General features: G+C 34.5%; 1 protein-coding gene across 1 annotated transcript; it reads left to right on the top strand.

Moving 5' to 3' along the window:
* The first annotated feature begins 2289 nt into the window (after positions 1 to 2289).
* LOC120331913 (collagen alpha-6(VI) chain-like) lies at positions 2290 to 8322 on the top strand. The gene is made up of 11 exons (XM_039399092.2): positions 2290 to 2399; positions 2814 to 2999; positions 3256 to 3364; positions 3491 to 3636; positions 4088 to 4251; positions 4582 to 4753; positions 5032 to 5238; positions 5401 to 5512; positions 6163 to 6308; positions 6582 to 6742; positions 7798 to 8322. Exons 1-11 carry the CDS (start codon positions 2336 to 2338, stop codon positions 7969 to 7971), a joined length of 1641 nt encoding a protein of 546 aa, XP_039255026.2. The 5' UTR covers positions 2290 to 2335; the 3' UTR covers positions 7972 to 8322.
* Positions 8323 to 16800: the final 8478 nt, after the last annotated feature.

Below are 16800 nucleotides of genomic sequence, written 5' to 3'. Positions count from 1 at the left end.
AACGAGAGTACTTTTGTAGAAAGCCCCCACCACTAATACAAAGAGATTAGAGAAAAACACCCCTTGCACGTTTCAAAATAAAAAAAAATTAGCAATAATGCAATTAAAGTTCGGGTTCGGAATAATTGGAATTCATACAGTGCAATCTGTATTCCTTACCCTATCCCAAACTAGATATTTACATTTTTTTCATTTTGCTTTGTGCTGTTTTTTGGCGAGGTCTTTCTACAAAAGATTCAAAATGAGTAAATACTATGTATGACGATAATCTTTTGGAACACAGTTTGCTATAAAAGATAAAATTAAACATTTATAAGTTCAGCAGCGATGTTAACATTTGCTACAGTAGCATATAAGAACCTATGAAAGTTCTATGAAAAGTTTCATAGAGATATCAGAACAGGTAAAGGTTAACCAGATCACACGACATAATTATAATGAACCAAAACCTGTCGTCTAGCTGCCAGTGACGGTGCGGTGTAGAATTCGGTAACCAAGCACGGAAATCTTGGTATTCTTTCATTCGTAATGTGTTCTCCAACAGTTTTCTTTATACCGTTTGGCAAAGGAAGTTTTGTTTACCTATACCCTATGAGTATACACATCCTCTGAAGAAATTTCGATTTTCAAACTATGATTTTTAAACTATACATTTTAAATAGTTATGTTCACTTGATTCGGACCTTTGTGCTTCTCAATGAACAGCATGAACAAAATATAAATCCTGAATTTTCAATGTGAACCGCGTACACATATACCCATGAACCACCAACATGACTAAATAATGTATAAAAATGAGTACCGACAGACATTTAAAAATAACAAGTATATCCAAATTTTGCATTCAGAGACAATTTATGTACATTTACACAAAGATCATTCATGACATTTATAAGCATGACGATTTGTTCCCACTGACAGTCGACAGTCAATAAATAAAATTTTAATATTCTCAGGCAGTCTTAATAAGCTCAAGAATTGAGACGAGACTGGATGCTGCTGTTGTTGCTAATTGTTTTATTTGTTCATAGTATCTTAGGATCGCGTGCAATTGCGTATTATATCAGAGCCATTATTCCGACTTCTATATTTTCACTGGTTCTTAGATATTGGGGGAGGGGGGGGGGGGGGAGGGAGTTATCAGCGACGACGGGATCCCAGCTATTGATGTTTTCAATTTTTAAAATTCTGGATAGCGTTAAAGCAAAGATACCGCAAAAATGAAACTGTTTGTAGATAGCGTCGAACGTGAATGACTACGTGAGTGAGTTTCCTTCTCAAAATATTGGATAATTTAAGAATCATTGCAGAACCTGGGTGATGTTTCGCAGCAACCTTTATTGGTTTTGGCAAAAAGTGTAATAACAAAACGAGGTAAGTTGTTGTTTGTCACTGAACAGGAAAGCGGTGATTTGAAAGTCTTAAATCACATTAGCAACATAAAGTGACGTTTATGCAAGACTCTTCAAGCTTTCCGGTATCACATTGATTCTTATTAGTAAATAGTACATATCAGCGCATGCGTTCAACAAATAACTTCAGCAAGAGCATAGGAATGCTTTTAGCGAGTCCCACGATACTCTAATCCGGCACAGTGTTAAGTTGAAAAATTAGTTTTGCAGCCACTAAGGTTTAAAAATGAACTTACCGAATATTGTGTGCCTTGACTTACAAACGATTCTACAATAACTACAGTATTCGGAAGTTATTGTCTCGCTCCAATAGTAATGTGAAACATTTTTGTGTGTCGATTTCATTGAGAGTGCGCCCGCAGAGCTGAGCTTCTATGCAGCAGTGTATTTTTTTGTATGCGTGTGTGCAGTTATCTGCATATTCAGTACTCATTCGTTTTTATGTATGAACTTATCACCGATCATTCGATCGCGAGCTATTTTGAAAATTGTAGTCGATCGCGGTCGAAAGCAGGTTGGCCACCCCTGGAGTATACCATCAATGCACGAAGCACGAAGCTGTAAATTTATGTATCAAGCGTTGCCGGAAGAAATGGCTCCTTCTGTTGAAGAAGTAAGATATATATATATACAAATATTTGGATACTTAGATGTATAATAAGTTAAGTAAACGATAAGCCATCATTTTATCAACCGCCCAAGTGAAATCTGCCAAATTTTGATAACAGTGTGTCGGTCTGTTTGCGCATAACGCGTAGGGCACAACTACATAGAAGCGTTGCTTTGGCGTTTGGAAGCGATGTCTGGAAATCCGCTCGCTTGAGGTACGCCTTTTTTCATGAATGTATATATATAACAATGCAGTGGATATCAATTTGTCATTTTGTTCACCTTGCGCTACATAGTGGTCATATTTTTTCAAAATGTGGCTCTTACAAATTTGTTTCGTATTATTCTGCTTCGCAAATCTAAAGTTTTCATTTGCAGGTATGCATACATATATATATTTATATAAATAATAAAGCAAATGGCATCTTACGAGCAATGATTTTATACATGGACAAGGAGGCGTAGCCTACTGAGCAAACGTACTTATAAAAATCATTTGATTTATCCACGTTATGAATACCGAAATCCAAATATCACCCTCATGCTGTCCACCAATTCGATGTATATATACATATTCTTGGTTATAGTGCATATATAATATTGGTAACTGTTTGAAATTTCATCCCCCAACACCTACTTTCGAAAAAAAAGTGCATGTTGTCCATTTTGGTCCGCCGATATCTAGGAAATATCGTGTTTTATAATGCCAAGATCTACAAATTAAAAAGAGGATGGATGGACGGTATGAATTTAACTATGGTCAATAATTGAAATTCAATGTTTTTTTCCTAGCATCCAGTTGCGAACCGCTAGGGATCTTGAAGTATGGCAAGATTCAATGTAGCCCACGAAAGCCGGTGGCTGGGTCCACGTGCAGTTTTAAATGTAACGAAGGGTTCAAATTGATACCAGCTGAGAATACAAAAAGCACCTGTAAAAACAATGGCAAATGGACAAAATCTAAGCCCTGTTGTAGAGGTTCGTGAAAGTTTATTGTCGAACGTGAATTGTCATAATCCGGCAGTGAAACAATCTGACATCTATTTGTATTTCAATATATGCTTCTATTCTCAGAAATCAATTCAGAAACGATTTTGAAGTAAAATAATGATGACGAGAAAGGTTGCTCGTATTGAGTCATGGCGAGCGAGTGAGGACCAAGCCAGATATATCTCAAAGCGAATTCTAGTTATGATTGATCATTACATAGTTTGATTTATATTTGTTGAAACAGGATGTTCAACTGATTCCAAGAAGGACATTGTCGTTGTTATGGATTCATCGGGATCGATCGAGCCAGATCAGTATGAGATCATGAAGAAATTTATAGCGAATGTTATTGGGTATGATTATAAAGTATATGAGCTCATCATATGTTTTTTGGTTGTTTTAACATAGTTTTTAAAATTTTCTGTATGGGAATTTCGTCAATCTATAAAAAAATCCACGTCAAATTTTTATTCTTTCAGCTCTTTCAAGGGAAATGGAGTACAGTTTTCTGTAGTTCGTTTTGCTAGTCAGGTTTTTGACGAAGACTCAATTTTTTTTGGAACATTTAATGGAAACAAAAAAGCATTGCAAAAAGCGGTGAGGGGATTGGACGGCCCTGGGGGAAGTAAGTCCAATGACCTGGTTGAATATATACGTATAATTAGCGATAAATTTACTAAAACGAACTATTCATTCGAATTAATTTATAATCCAACGCAAACCCGAAATGTATAGAAATACGATTCATTCACTTTTTTGCAGGTTCAGTCCTTCATGAAATAAGCTAACCAATTTAAATAGCGCTGATCTTTCTTATAATGCGAAGTCTAAGTGCTCGTTAACTGAAAGAAAAATAAGGCGCGCACAGACGCATACATAATATCCGTGAATCGACGCGATCATTTGTGATAGGGCGTTTCGCTTGATAGAAAAATGAGGGATCCGAACAAATTAAAATATCGGCAAAGAATTTGATAGGTTGTCTGTCACAGAAAGACGGTTTGTTTACTCGATAAATTATATTATGCTCCACTTTATAACTTTATTCATTTTCACATAAAATGCATTTTTTATAGGAACTTTCCTCGGAGAGGCACTAGTATATACCCGAGAGGTGATGTTTGCCAGGGGAAATGGTAACAGAAAAAATGTGAAAGATATGGTTTGGGTTGTAACGGATGGAGCAGCCAGTGACGAAGTTGATGGACCGGCTAAGGCATTGAGAGATGATGGCGTGGAAGTATGAATAAGTATTGTGTTAAAGTTTGCTATGTAATTAATTTAACTGCAACAGATCACTGTCTTTTCCTACTCCGTTCTCGAATAAAATTATTAGAATAAAAGGATTAAGGTATTTAAGGATTAATTTTTTCTCGAACGTAATCTTTACTGACTTTGGTGACGTATTCTGCTTATCACTTTTGTACCAACTGCGTGTGGGCCACACAGTGATATCCACACAATGATATATATTTAGATAAGATTTTTGATATATATATATATATATATATATATAGCTAAGCATACGATGATCTGACATTTCAATCTCGATTTTTACGACATCTTTTAGATTGTCGCCCTTGGAATCAGACAGGAAGGAAAAGCGCAGATATCCGTGGAAGAATTGAATAAAATTACTGGGAACAAGAAAAATGTAATTGAAATAAAAGGAATGTCAGAACTAACGGACAAACTCAGAGAAGTTATCGTCAGTAAAATGTGCGATCTGTCATGTGAAGAAGGTAAAGACCCTCCACGAGCAAAACTTATTTTCCCTGGACATGTTTTAATCCCCAGAACTCGGGATCTCTATTTTGCGAAATTTATCACAATTTACAGCTGCAGACTTTGGGTTTTATGCATGCATTTTCTGGGTTTCGTTATTATGCGATAAATTCACCGCTATTATTTTGTAACCCAGAAGCACTTATTTATGATATACAGACCATTTACTATAGACCGTTTTGCCTGGAGCGATATCATCAATTATACTTTTCATATTTATAACATTTATCTGCAGTGAAACCGCCACAATGTCCACCTCTGCCAAAGTTACCAAATGGTAAGATAACATGTTCATTTGAAGAGGCAATAGCAGGCACCAGTTGTACATTCGAATGTAAACGCGGATTTAAACTAATGCCGACCTGGAAAAAGAAGACTGACTGCAAGGCAACTACTGGCGGTAAAGCTGAATGGACAGAAAAGCTACCCTGCTGTGGGACAGGTCCGATTACAGTATGATTTCAAAATATCTTTATCATTCGCACCAAATTAATCTTTCTGTGGAATAGACGTCTTCACATACTTGTGTTAGCAATTCGCCCCGATATTTACTACTTACTTTCCATTTTTATTGAAATTCAATAATTTGATCTATTCATTTTAGAGACTTGCACATCCGACGCCAAGAAAGATATTATAATAGTGATGGACTCATCGGGATCTATTGAGAAAGATCAATACAAAATTATGAAAAACTTTATTGCTAAAGTCATTGGGTGAGTGTAGTGGAGTATACAAAAGAAAAGAGTGGAATTTATAGGGTTGTCTCATTTTAAGATGGAGACTACTTGTGCGAAAATTTATATGCTGACGCAGATTAGCCCCAAACTTTTCTTTCCTAATTGAATAATTTAACAGGCTCCAACAGTGATTTCCAACCTTTCCATTTTTGCACAGTTGTCAATCAAACCATTGACTATTGCCCTCTACGTTCACTGTTCGAATGTTGTTTCATGTTTTTATGAGTCATTTTTATCGTTCAAAGTTCTAAACTATTCGCCGTTGTCCAAGTTAATAAAAAATTGGTACAGCCTGTAGCATGATCTTGATTTGATGCTTTTTCTAGACCAAAATGGCGAAAACGTTCATTTTGCTATTTTGTTTCCACATTATGCAAAGCTTATAGAACCTCCAGAATGTGTGAGTGGGCCCCGGTTGTAGTTAACGTTTACCCCAATTAATGACACTTCTCAATATGCTCCCCAGAGGAAAAAATGCCGCTCTCAATTTTTTCCGCTTAGATTATTGCAATAATTTCCAAATTCAATTGGCGAGTTTTACTAGTCACAAAATCACAACAGGTGATCTGTACATGTCGGTGGAAGAAAATATGTACAGTATACGTAAATAAAGATTTCCGTTTTAGGTCTTTTCAGGGAAACGGAGTACAGTTCTCAGTAATCCGTTTTGGAAGCGTGGTTTTTGTCGAAGATACAATATATTTCGGAGATTATCGCGGTAACAAGGGAGCGTTGCAACGAGCTGTGAAGGATCTGGACGGCCCAGGCGGAAGTAAGCGATCAATATTGACGCCAAACATTGTGTTGCTAAAATTCTATCTGCTGGAAGAAATCTAGAAAATGCACATGCAACCAAGTCTCATAGATGTTATATATATAATTCAGTTTTAGCATTCGTGAATGAGTATTTCATATTTCTTGGAGAATTACTATAATAAGTGATATGTTGCATATATGACAGAGTAAATATCTCCATTCAAGTTTGTCAAAGGACATTGTTATGATGGTGTAAAATATCCTAACCATTCTTTTGACAATAATTTAGGAACTTTTCTTGGAGAAGCTTTGGATTTTGCTAAAACGGATGTTCTTTCGCACGAGGGAAACAGACGAAACGTCAAGGATATGGTCTGGGTAGTGACAGACGGTGCTGCAAGTGATGAAGTCAAAGGACCTGCAGCTAGATTAAGAAGTCGTGGAGTGGAGGTAACGATTGTTCAATTTTTTGATACTTTTTCGAAAATTTTATAAATTTCTGACTTTCTTAAATATAGTTGTTTTGAGAGTGCCGTTACTGATATTTTGACACGCGATGCATATTTGTATCTTTGTGATATAAACTTTAAAAAAATGGAATGTTACTTATCGTCACGCTAATAACCGAATTGCGTCAGTAATTTTTACCAGTTTCGAGAAATCGTAAAAAACTTCCTAATGATATTGTTATGCCATTGGGAGTCAATAATTTGCCATGGTTCAATTTTTTGATCGTAGCCGGATTTAAGTTAGTTAATTTTTATGACGCAGTTAAGTGACGTCATAATGTCGCACTGTGACAATTTTGCAACTTTACTATATACACCAGTCCTGAAAACTAAACATTCTAGAAACGAATGTAATTTTCAGTACCTACAATGTCTAATCCCTAAAATAGCTAATCAGTTTTAATTACATTATTTTTCATGTTTAAAAATATATATTTCATCAATATAACACGTTCTGCAAACCCACCGAAATAAGACTAAGATTAAATATAAAGAATAAAACTGCAATGCACCCAATATAAAAGGCAACCAAGGTGAATTGGACTCGGACAGTGAATATCACAAGTGCCCGTCTTTCTATACTGTAGTTTAAATTCAAATTAATACGCGCTGAGCCAGAATCCGAGATGCAAAAACTCGAAAATACTTCGCCGAGGTTATTTTGTGACGTCACAATAGTCCTGCGGTAACAATGATAATTCATTATGACGAAACAATTGCACAAATGTATATGTCATACTGAATCTTCATTTTTATGGGTTTTGAAATTCTTAAATAAAATCTGAGTTAACAGACAGGTGCGCAGCATTACATAAATACCCATTTTATAAAAAACTCAAAATTGCCAAAAATGACTTACGCAATTCGGTTATTAGCGTGACAATATGAATTATATGAATTAGTGGAATTTTAGGAGCCATTTATCTTTTTCTGATTGAATATAAAGAATCCAAACCTTCTGTTTTTGTATCATTATTTTAATCTTTGCTTTTGCAGATTCTCGCCCTAGGAATAAGACAGGAAGGAAAGGCTCAGATATCCATGAAAGAGTTGCGTGAAATAACGGGAAACGATGAAAATGTGATTGAAATAAAAGGAATGTCGAATCTTACTGAGCAACTTAGAAAAAGAATTGTCAACAAAATATGCGAATCTTCTTGCGGAGACTAAAATTGTCATGGGAGAGAGAAACTATTTCTAATTTTACTAAAGTTATTTTGCTTCGGTATCATTTTTCAAATGATAATTTTAAGTCCGTCTGTTTCATTTATGAAAGAGCGGATAAAAATACTAAAAAGCTGACTGAAAATTTCACGTTATCATATGCTTAATGCTAATATGTCAACATTATTGATTTAGGCTTATTTTCAGAATTATTTGGTCAAGATAATGTATGTTTTTTTTCTCTGCCATTCTGATATTTTTATAAATCATCGTTGCAGAACTTCCATGAAGTTTTTAAATATTTTCGTTTTTGATTCAAGTTCATTCATAATTCATGATGTACAAATAAATCTCAAGACAAATAAAATTGAAGATTTTGTTGGTTTCTAAGGTGAGGAAAATTTCAGTACAACCACGGTAGTGTAAGTGAGAATGGTGATTTATATCAGGAAATCTAGTCTCCAATAAAATGAGTCAAAAATGTGATTCGTCGAACACAAAATGTGTCAAAATCGGGTATAATAATATAATGAATAATGAAAATAAAGTTGTTTCCTCCGGTGATGTTGATTATAAATTTGTACTCATGCGATAAAAAAAGAATATGAAGAGTAAGTATTAGAATAACATACGATGGCTGATACAAATATACATTTGCATTATTAAAGACCTATAACAAAACGTGACACAGCAGAGTGATCAGACAATCATTAACAAACTGTGAGGAGTGCAGCTTGAAAGTTGAACAAAAGGTGTCATGGAATTGCACTTACGCCTCTATATCCATCCAAAAAAAGTTCCCAGAATGTTTAATTATTGTATTTTTATGAAATGAAAATATCTTAGGAAAGCCCGAGGCACTAGTAAAACCATTATGCAAGACACGTCATATTCACTATAATATTAGTTTGTTACAACATACTTAGACATACTGTTCCTTGAAAAATCAGATTCATAAAAACACGTATCAATTAATCTCATATAATAATCAAGAATATCATTCAAAGCTTTCGGACTTTTTTATAGCAAGAATGATTGATATTAAAATAATAGATGTACCCACGTTTTCATGTCAAGTGTAAATTTTGGTCTGATTTTATTGAAACTATGTCGAGATATTTTTTACGGCGAAAATATGAAACCTTAACATGAAACTTTTTTCAATAACTTATATATCGCCTCAGTACTCACAGCCGCATTTAGGCAATATACCAAATTCTTTTTAACGCGACTTCAAAGTCTCAATTTCATTATTTTTTTCATATATTCTGCTCCAGCTTTTTCCTGGCGTATTTGTCGCTCTAAAAGCATTTCATTAACTGAGAGAATCAAAGAATACTAATACCTACGCTAGTTCGCTTGGTGCAAAAACGGTTATTTTAATAGATATTTTGAGTCCAAATCATTTAGTTTGAAGAACCTTATGGTCTAAATTCCATATTAACCCATACCTGGAAGAAATTTGCACCCACATACAATTGCATTCATGAAAATCTGCTTTCGAGGACATTTGTACTCACATTCATTTGCACTACGTACAATTGCACCAGAGAACATTTGCACCCACGGTCATTTCCAATCCACCAAAGTTTGTGTTATAGACCAAATTTCATGGCACCGAAACAACTACAAAGAAGGTATTTTCAGTTGCAGAAATACTCTTTTGCGCTAATTTCGAAAAAAAAGGTGCAAATAGTTTTTATTGCCGACATTTTTAGCTAATCATATATATATTGACAAAAGAAAACCAACCCTATTAGTATTAGTGGTATATATTACCTATCCCGACTATCAAGACTGACGTAATTCATATCTTGAAGGATATTGCAGTGTTGTTACGGTATAAATCCTTTGATGCAAAATCTCAATCTTGTAAAAGTATACTTACGCGAAAATCAAAACGCCTCGGTCTAGCAAAAGTTTGTTCATGCGTAACTACATCAAATTTTTCCGCTTAAAACTTGTCGACGACTGCGGACACTAGTTATGTAATTAAATGTGTTTTAATTCACATCACTCTTCACCGTCTAACTAACGTAACAATTGCAATGTTTAGCGATTGAAATGTATTTGGTAGCATATTGACACATATTTCTTGGATAAGCGCTTCAATAAATTATACATTCTAAAATTGACGCAGCGTTATCTTCTTAAAACCTATCAAGTAGCAATGTTTCGACGATATATCACAATTTTACCTTTTGTTAAAAAAGTTTTTTTACAAGGCAAGCGTCATAATCTAAACGATAAAATAAATGATTTTTTTTTTATAAATATATGTATATATATATCATATATTACCAACTGAATGCCAATTGACCTTAGAATATTTTTGAATTTCAATCTATATGAAAATATTATTTGATCAGTTGGTATCTCTTGAATGATATCCAATAAATATTTTTAGCATAAAACCAACTCGCGCTTTAGTTGAATAGAAGAGTAATGATATATCAAAATACACATAAATTTTCTTTAACGCATCTCCGCACTTGAAACCCTCATAATTTTATCTGTTGGACAACTTTTCTGTGAGCGATAACTTTTTTTGATCAATCAAACCCACTGAAATCCATTTTTTGGTTCGTTTTGCAAGTCAAGTGTGTGACAATCATTCGATTTTCTTCAGTGCTTATAATGGATGGCATTCATGCGATACAAAAAGCTGCCAGAAATATGGATGGTCCGGGTGAAAGTATGAAAGGGAGTATGAAAATATAGGCTGAAAATATATCGAAGTGTTTCTAATATTGGGATGCGACGTGTTAGAGATATACCTATATTACTAATCTCAAACAGATCAGTTAATTTATTAATTGGGTTGTACGAATTCAGGAACCTGTCATAAAACTTTCATGTAACATTTTTGTCCAAATATTTAATAATGTTAAGTTTATGTTCTCATCAATGTCATCCAAATTATACACAATTGAGAAAACATACATATTTGAAAGGGTCATTTCTTGGAGCAGCACTTAATTATACCAAAGAATTCATATTGTCGAAAATGAATGAAAACAGAGATGATGTTATGGATCAGATCTGGTTACTGACGGATGGAGGTTCCAGTGACCGATTCGAGGGACCGGTAAAAGCGTTAAGAGATGCTGGTGTAGAAGTATGACCAAATATTATTTTCATATGGACTGAAATTCAAAAATATTCTAAGGTCAATTGGCATTCAGCTGGTAATGGAAGATATATATATATACATATATTTATATAAAAAATTTGCTCAAATATATCTTATTTTCCGTTTAGATTATGACGCCTGCCTTTAGACCAGTGGTTCTTAAACTGGGGGGCGCGAGATGCTCACAGGTGGGGCGCGAGAGGTCACAAGATAGAAACGGAAACTTACATGTAACGGCTCCTGAAACTGTCTCCGCGTTCTTTGAAAATATCGGCTTTTTCGTAATATAATAAATTTTTCTGTTTCATAATAACTACAAGAATTCAAAATGTCTCTCTATTTTAATACATTTGTGTTCAAGGTAACTTGCGGTTTGCTCGACTCATGTCAAAATAAACTCATTACCGATCTAAAATACCACGCCAATCCGCGGGCATATTAAAGTGTGATCAACTGCCCGATTATATTTAGTTTTGATATAATATTGCACTCATGCGAATTCGTTGTCTTCAGTAGAAAGATCTGGTATAATATCCCAGAAAGTATATTTAAATTAGTATAATAATTTAAAATACAAATTCATCGACTCGAAATCCCCGCGGTACGGATCCTGAATCAGTCCTCGAAATTACGCCAGTCGTCATAAGAGCCGACTTTGTCAACGGATATGTAATGGTTTTCCTGTTGAATAAAAGATTCAATTCATGACCGATATACTTATTTAAAATGGTTGCTTTATTCATTTAATTGTAATAAATTAAATCTGCGATTGCGTCGATAAAATAAAAGCAACACTACTCCAAAAGACCACGGTAATCCGCAACCATAAAAATGTGTGGCAAAGTGCTCGATTACATTTTGTTTTGATTTGTATTATTGCCAATTTGAAACGTTAGGCAAGCCAAGAAGTCTGTAATTGTTGCTTATTTTTAACACACAGTGAATAATTTTGGTATCGCTCAATAGTGATGAAGTAAACAATTGATTGAAATTTTACGTGTCTTATGTAAACGTTTAAGCAGAAAATACATTAAAGCATAGGTTTATTGCGTGTTTAGTTTTACTTAAAAATTAGTCTGACTTTACCAGGTATTGCAAACTGAGCGGAAAACCGAGATTGTATGTGACCAACCACTATTTGGTTTTATACATACAACATTGAATGACAAAGTTGTACTCCGAAGCGTTTTATGCCCAAACAATCTGAGCAATGACGGCATGATACTAACACTCTTATAGTGCCATCTTAATATATAGCAACCTGCCCATCACAAAAGCATTTTTAAAGCAAAAAAGGGGGGCGTGGCTCAAAAAGTTTAAGAACCACTGCCTTAGACAAACGGGCAAAAATTAAATATCGATGAAAACTTTAGGTAAAATAGCTAGAAGTACGGATATTGTGATCAAGATAAATGATATTACTCAACCCTACATGGAACTGGGAAAAATTTTCGATAATGATAAGTGCAATTAATTCTGCCAAAGAAGTGAGACTTTTGGGTTTTCACAGATAAAAAAAATGAATATTTGTTGATATTCTTTAGATTCAGCTTTGTATAGTTGCAGATCATGCACTATGCTTACTTTACACACCGCGCCACGGTATTAAACATTTAGACACAGCCTAGTTCAAAATCACAAGACGTTTCCACAAGTTAAAAATTCACATGATGCTCGCTTTTAATCAAACTTTCAAGCGAAAAGATAAATTGTTTAACGGAAAAAGCAAAAGAAAGTACAGATTGTAGATTTAAGTGCAATCGTGGACATGAACTGATACCTAGCTAGAATACCAAGACTTGCAACTATCGACGGAATTGAATGGAGTCAGAAATGATCCTGTCGTGGAATTGGTAAGAATATTTTAACAAGATGCTACACTTTTTATGTAAATTTGCAAGTAATTATCTTTCTAAATTGGGTACTTTAATAAGATAATAATCCCTAATTTTATTTAGAATGTTGTATCACTAACGCCGAAAAAGACATTGTAATTGTCGTAGATTTGTCAAGCTCAATTGAAGATTATTACAACAAAGTTACAAATAAGATTTTTTTAAATAGCATACGGTAGGGAAGAAAAAGTGTACGTTTTCTTTTTAGTGCTCTTCTAGCAAAATTTCTAGTAACGATATATTCGGTACAGCAAAAATTATCATCTTAGTGTTTCAAGCTAAACTTATTTCATTCAGATCTTTCAATGGAAATAAAGTGCAATTCTCCCTTGTTCGCTTTGATAGCCATGATTACACAAGAGATACAGCATATTTCGGAAACAATTCCGCATCAATAGAAACTATCAAAAATCTTCTGTCACCTTCAAGAGGTAAGAATAGTTATGATCATGTTTTCAAGCACCTTTACACTTAAATTTGCGACATAAATCGTTTGCGACATTGTTTAAAATATGATCGTAAACATAGAAAACTTCTTAATAGTAGAAGAATCTTTCTTGGCTATGATCCACGTAATAAAGAGATTTAGAAAATTTTTGATTTAGCACAGGTGTACTATAAGCACATTTTTGGTTTAAAAATATCTAGAATACTTCATGTAACGTCAAACTGTGTAAGTCATAGATATACTAAAAAAAGACATCCGGTCCCAAACTTCATTCAGTACTGACAATAGTTTGTTTTGTTTCACTTTCTTGAAACTTCAAATAAGTTATGATAATATTTATTTATAAACTTGTAGGAACGATCCTCGGAGACGCTTTAGTTAAGACTATGTCAGACTCAGTCAGAGAAAACTCGCTTCCCTACAAAACCAATCGTCTCGATGTTAAAGATTTGGTCTGGGTATTCACCGACGGTGACCGATATGACGAATCGAAAGGACCAGCAGATCGACTGAGACGAGAAGAAGCGTATGTAATTATTTCAGTGAATGCAATTTGAAAATAGCGTCGAATCCATTTTTATTTCAATTTTATCTTTTTATTATTCATTTGAATAATGTTTGTTCGTACAGATATTTGCTCTTGGCTTTAAACATTGCCATGCTGGAAATCGCAGGTAAAAAAGAAAATCTCTTTAAACTTGACAGAATACCAAATGTTCGACTTAAAAAGAGAATTTTCTAAAAGATTTGTGAATTGAAATAGGGAAAACAATAATTCACACAGAATGAACAATTTTCAGATGAAAAATTTTCCAATTATTCTACTTACACAAATTGAAATAGGAGAGGTTTTCATATACTTAACAACTATATCAGTAACAACTTTATTTTTATTTAGAATGCGAACCTATACGAGTAACAACTTTATTATTACTTTTTTGGGGTTTGTCATTTATTATGGTTCGCGGGTCTTTTCTGCGTTTCATTCAGAAGTATGGGGAGACTAACTCCCTAGTGAAACAAATTGTTCGGGAGGGCACCTATGTGTACAAAGTTTTTTACGGTTTACATAATATTAATTAGGCTTCCCGCTGCTTGTCAGCAGGGAACCTATTGTATTCCTGTGTTTTATTATTATTATTATTATTTAATATTATTATTTATTTATTAGGCTTCCCGCTGCTTGTCAGCAGGGAACCTATTGTATTCCTGTGTTTTATTATTATTATTATTATTTATTATTATTTATTTATTATTATTTATTTATTATTATTTATTTTTATTATTTTTTTTTCAAATTGGTCCTACAGACTTGAAATTCACCTCAAATGTGCAGAAGTTCTCAGCTAGCAATAAAATGCAAATTTTATGCATGACTGACCACGCTTTCACGCTCCAGTGAGCAAAACGCGTCCTCGGTTTTTTTGCGATTTCTCAAAATTGATACATGCTATTGGGTTGAAATTCATAACAATGATTAATGGACATGTTCCGGATACGATATGTCAAGGATACGCATGAGTGACCTCGGCGATACGCTCCAGTGAGCAATATAGGATTTTACATTTTCATCTTCTTCTCGAGAACGACACTACTCAGAGACTTGAAATTAACATCACATGCAGATAATAAGTCCCCCATAATAAATTGCAAATTTTATGCATGACTGACCACGCTTTCACGCTCCAGTGAGCAAAACGCGTTTTCAGTTTTTTTGCGATTTCTCAAAATTGATACATGCTATTGGGTTGAAATTCATAACAATGATTAATGGACATGTTCCGGATACGATATGTCAAGGATACGCATGAGTGACCTCGGCGATACGCTCCAGTGAGCAATATAGGATTTTACATTTTCATCTTCTTCTCGAGAACGACACTATTTAGAGACTTGAAATTCAAATTACATGCAGATAATTAGTCCACCATCATAATTTGCAGATTTTATGCATGACTGACCACGCTTTCACGCTCCAGTGAGCAAAACGCGTCTTCAGTTTTTTTGCGATTTCTCAAAATTGATACATGGTATTGGGTTGAAATTCATAACAATGATTAATGGACATGTTCCGGATACAATAGGTCAAGGATACGCATGAGTGACCTCGACGATACGCTCCAGTGAGCAATATAGGATTTTACATTTTCATCTTCTCCTCGAGAACGACACTACTTAGAGACTTGAAATTTACATCACATGCAGATAATAAGTCCCTCATCATAAATTGCAAATTTTATGCATGACTGACCACGCTTTCACGCTCCAGTGAGCAAAACGCGTCTTCAGTTTTTTTTACGCGGGAAGCCTGTTAAAGCTGCACGCAGCTCTAGTTTATTTATTAGGCTTCCCGCTGCTTGTCAGCAGGGAACCTATTGTATTCCTGTGTTTTATTATTATTATTATTATTATTATTATTATTATTATTTTTTTTTCAAATTGGTCCTACAAACTTGAAATTCACCTCAAATGTGCAGAAGTTCTCAACTAGCAATAAAATGCAAATTTTATGCATGGCTGACCACGCTTTCACGCTCCAATGAGCAAAACGCGTATTCAGTTTTTTTGCGATTTCTCGAAATTGATACATGGTATTGGGTTGAAATTCATAACAATGATTAATGGACGTGTTCCGGATACGATATTTCAATGATACGCATGAGTGACCTCGGCGATACGCTCCAGTGAGCAATATAGGATTTTACATTTTCATCTTCTTCTCGTGAACGACACTACTTAGAGACTTGAAATTTACATCTCATGCAGACATTAAGTCTCCCGTCATAATTTGCAAATTTTATGCATGACTGACCACGTTTTCACGCTCCAGTGAGCAAAACGCGTTTTCAGTTTTTTTGCGATTTCTCAGAATTGATACATGCTATTGGGTTAAAATTCATAACAATGATTGATGGACATGTTCCGGATACGATATTTCAATGATACGCATGAGTGACCTCGGCGATACGCTCCAGTGAGCAATATAGGATTTTACATTTTCATCTTCTTCTCGAGAACGACACTACTTAGAGACTTGAAATTTACATCACATGCAGATAATAAGTCCCCCATCATAAATTGCAAATTTTATGCATGACTGACCACGCTTTCACGCTCCAGTGAGCAAAACGCGTCTTCAGTTTTTTTTACGCGGGAAGCCTGTTAAAGCTGCACGCAGCTCTAGTTATTTTTTTTTTTTCAAATTGGTCCTACAAACTTGAAATTCACCTCAAATATGCAGAAGTTCTCAGCTAGCAATAAAATGCAAATTTTATGCATAACTGACCATGCTTTCACGCTCCAGTGAGCTAAACGCGTTTTCAGTTTTTTTGCGATTTCTCAAAATTGATACCTGCTAA

The sequence above is a fragment of the Styela clava genome, chromosome 6 (genome assembly GCF_964204865.1).
Source record: "Styela clava chromosome 6, kaStyClav1.hap1.2, whole genome shotgun sequence".
NCBI classification, from domain to species: domain Eukaryota; kingdom Metazoa; phylum Chordata; class Ascidiacea; order Stolidobranchia; family Styelidae; genus Styela; species Styela clava.
Note: the sequence above shows the minus strand (reverse complement) of the source record. Positions and strands in the feature narration are given on the sequence as shown.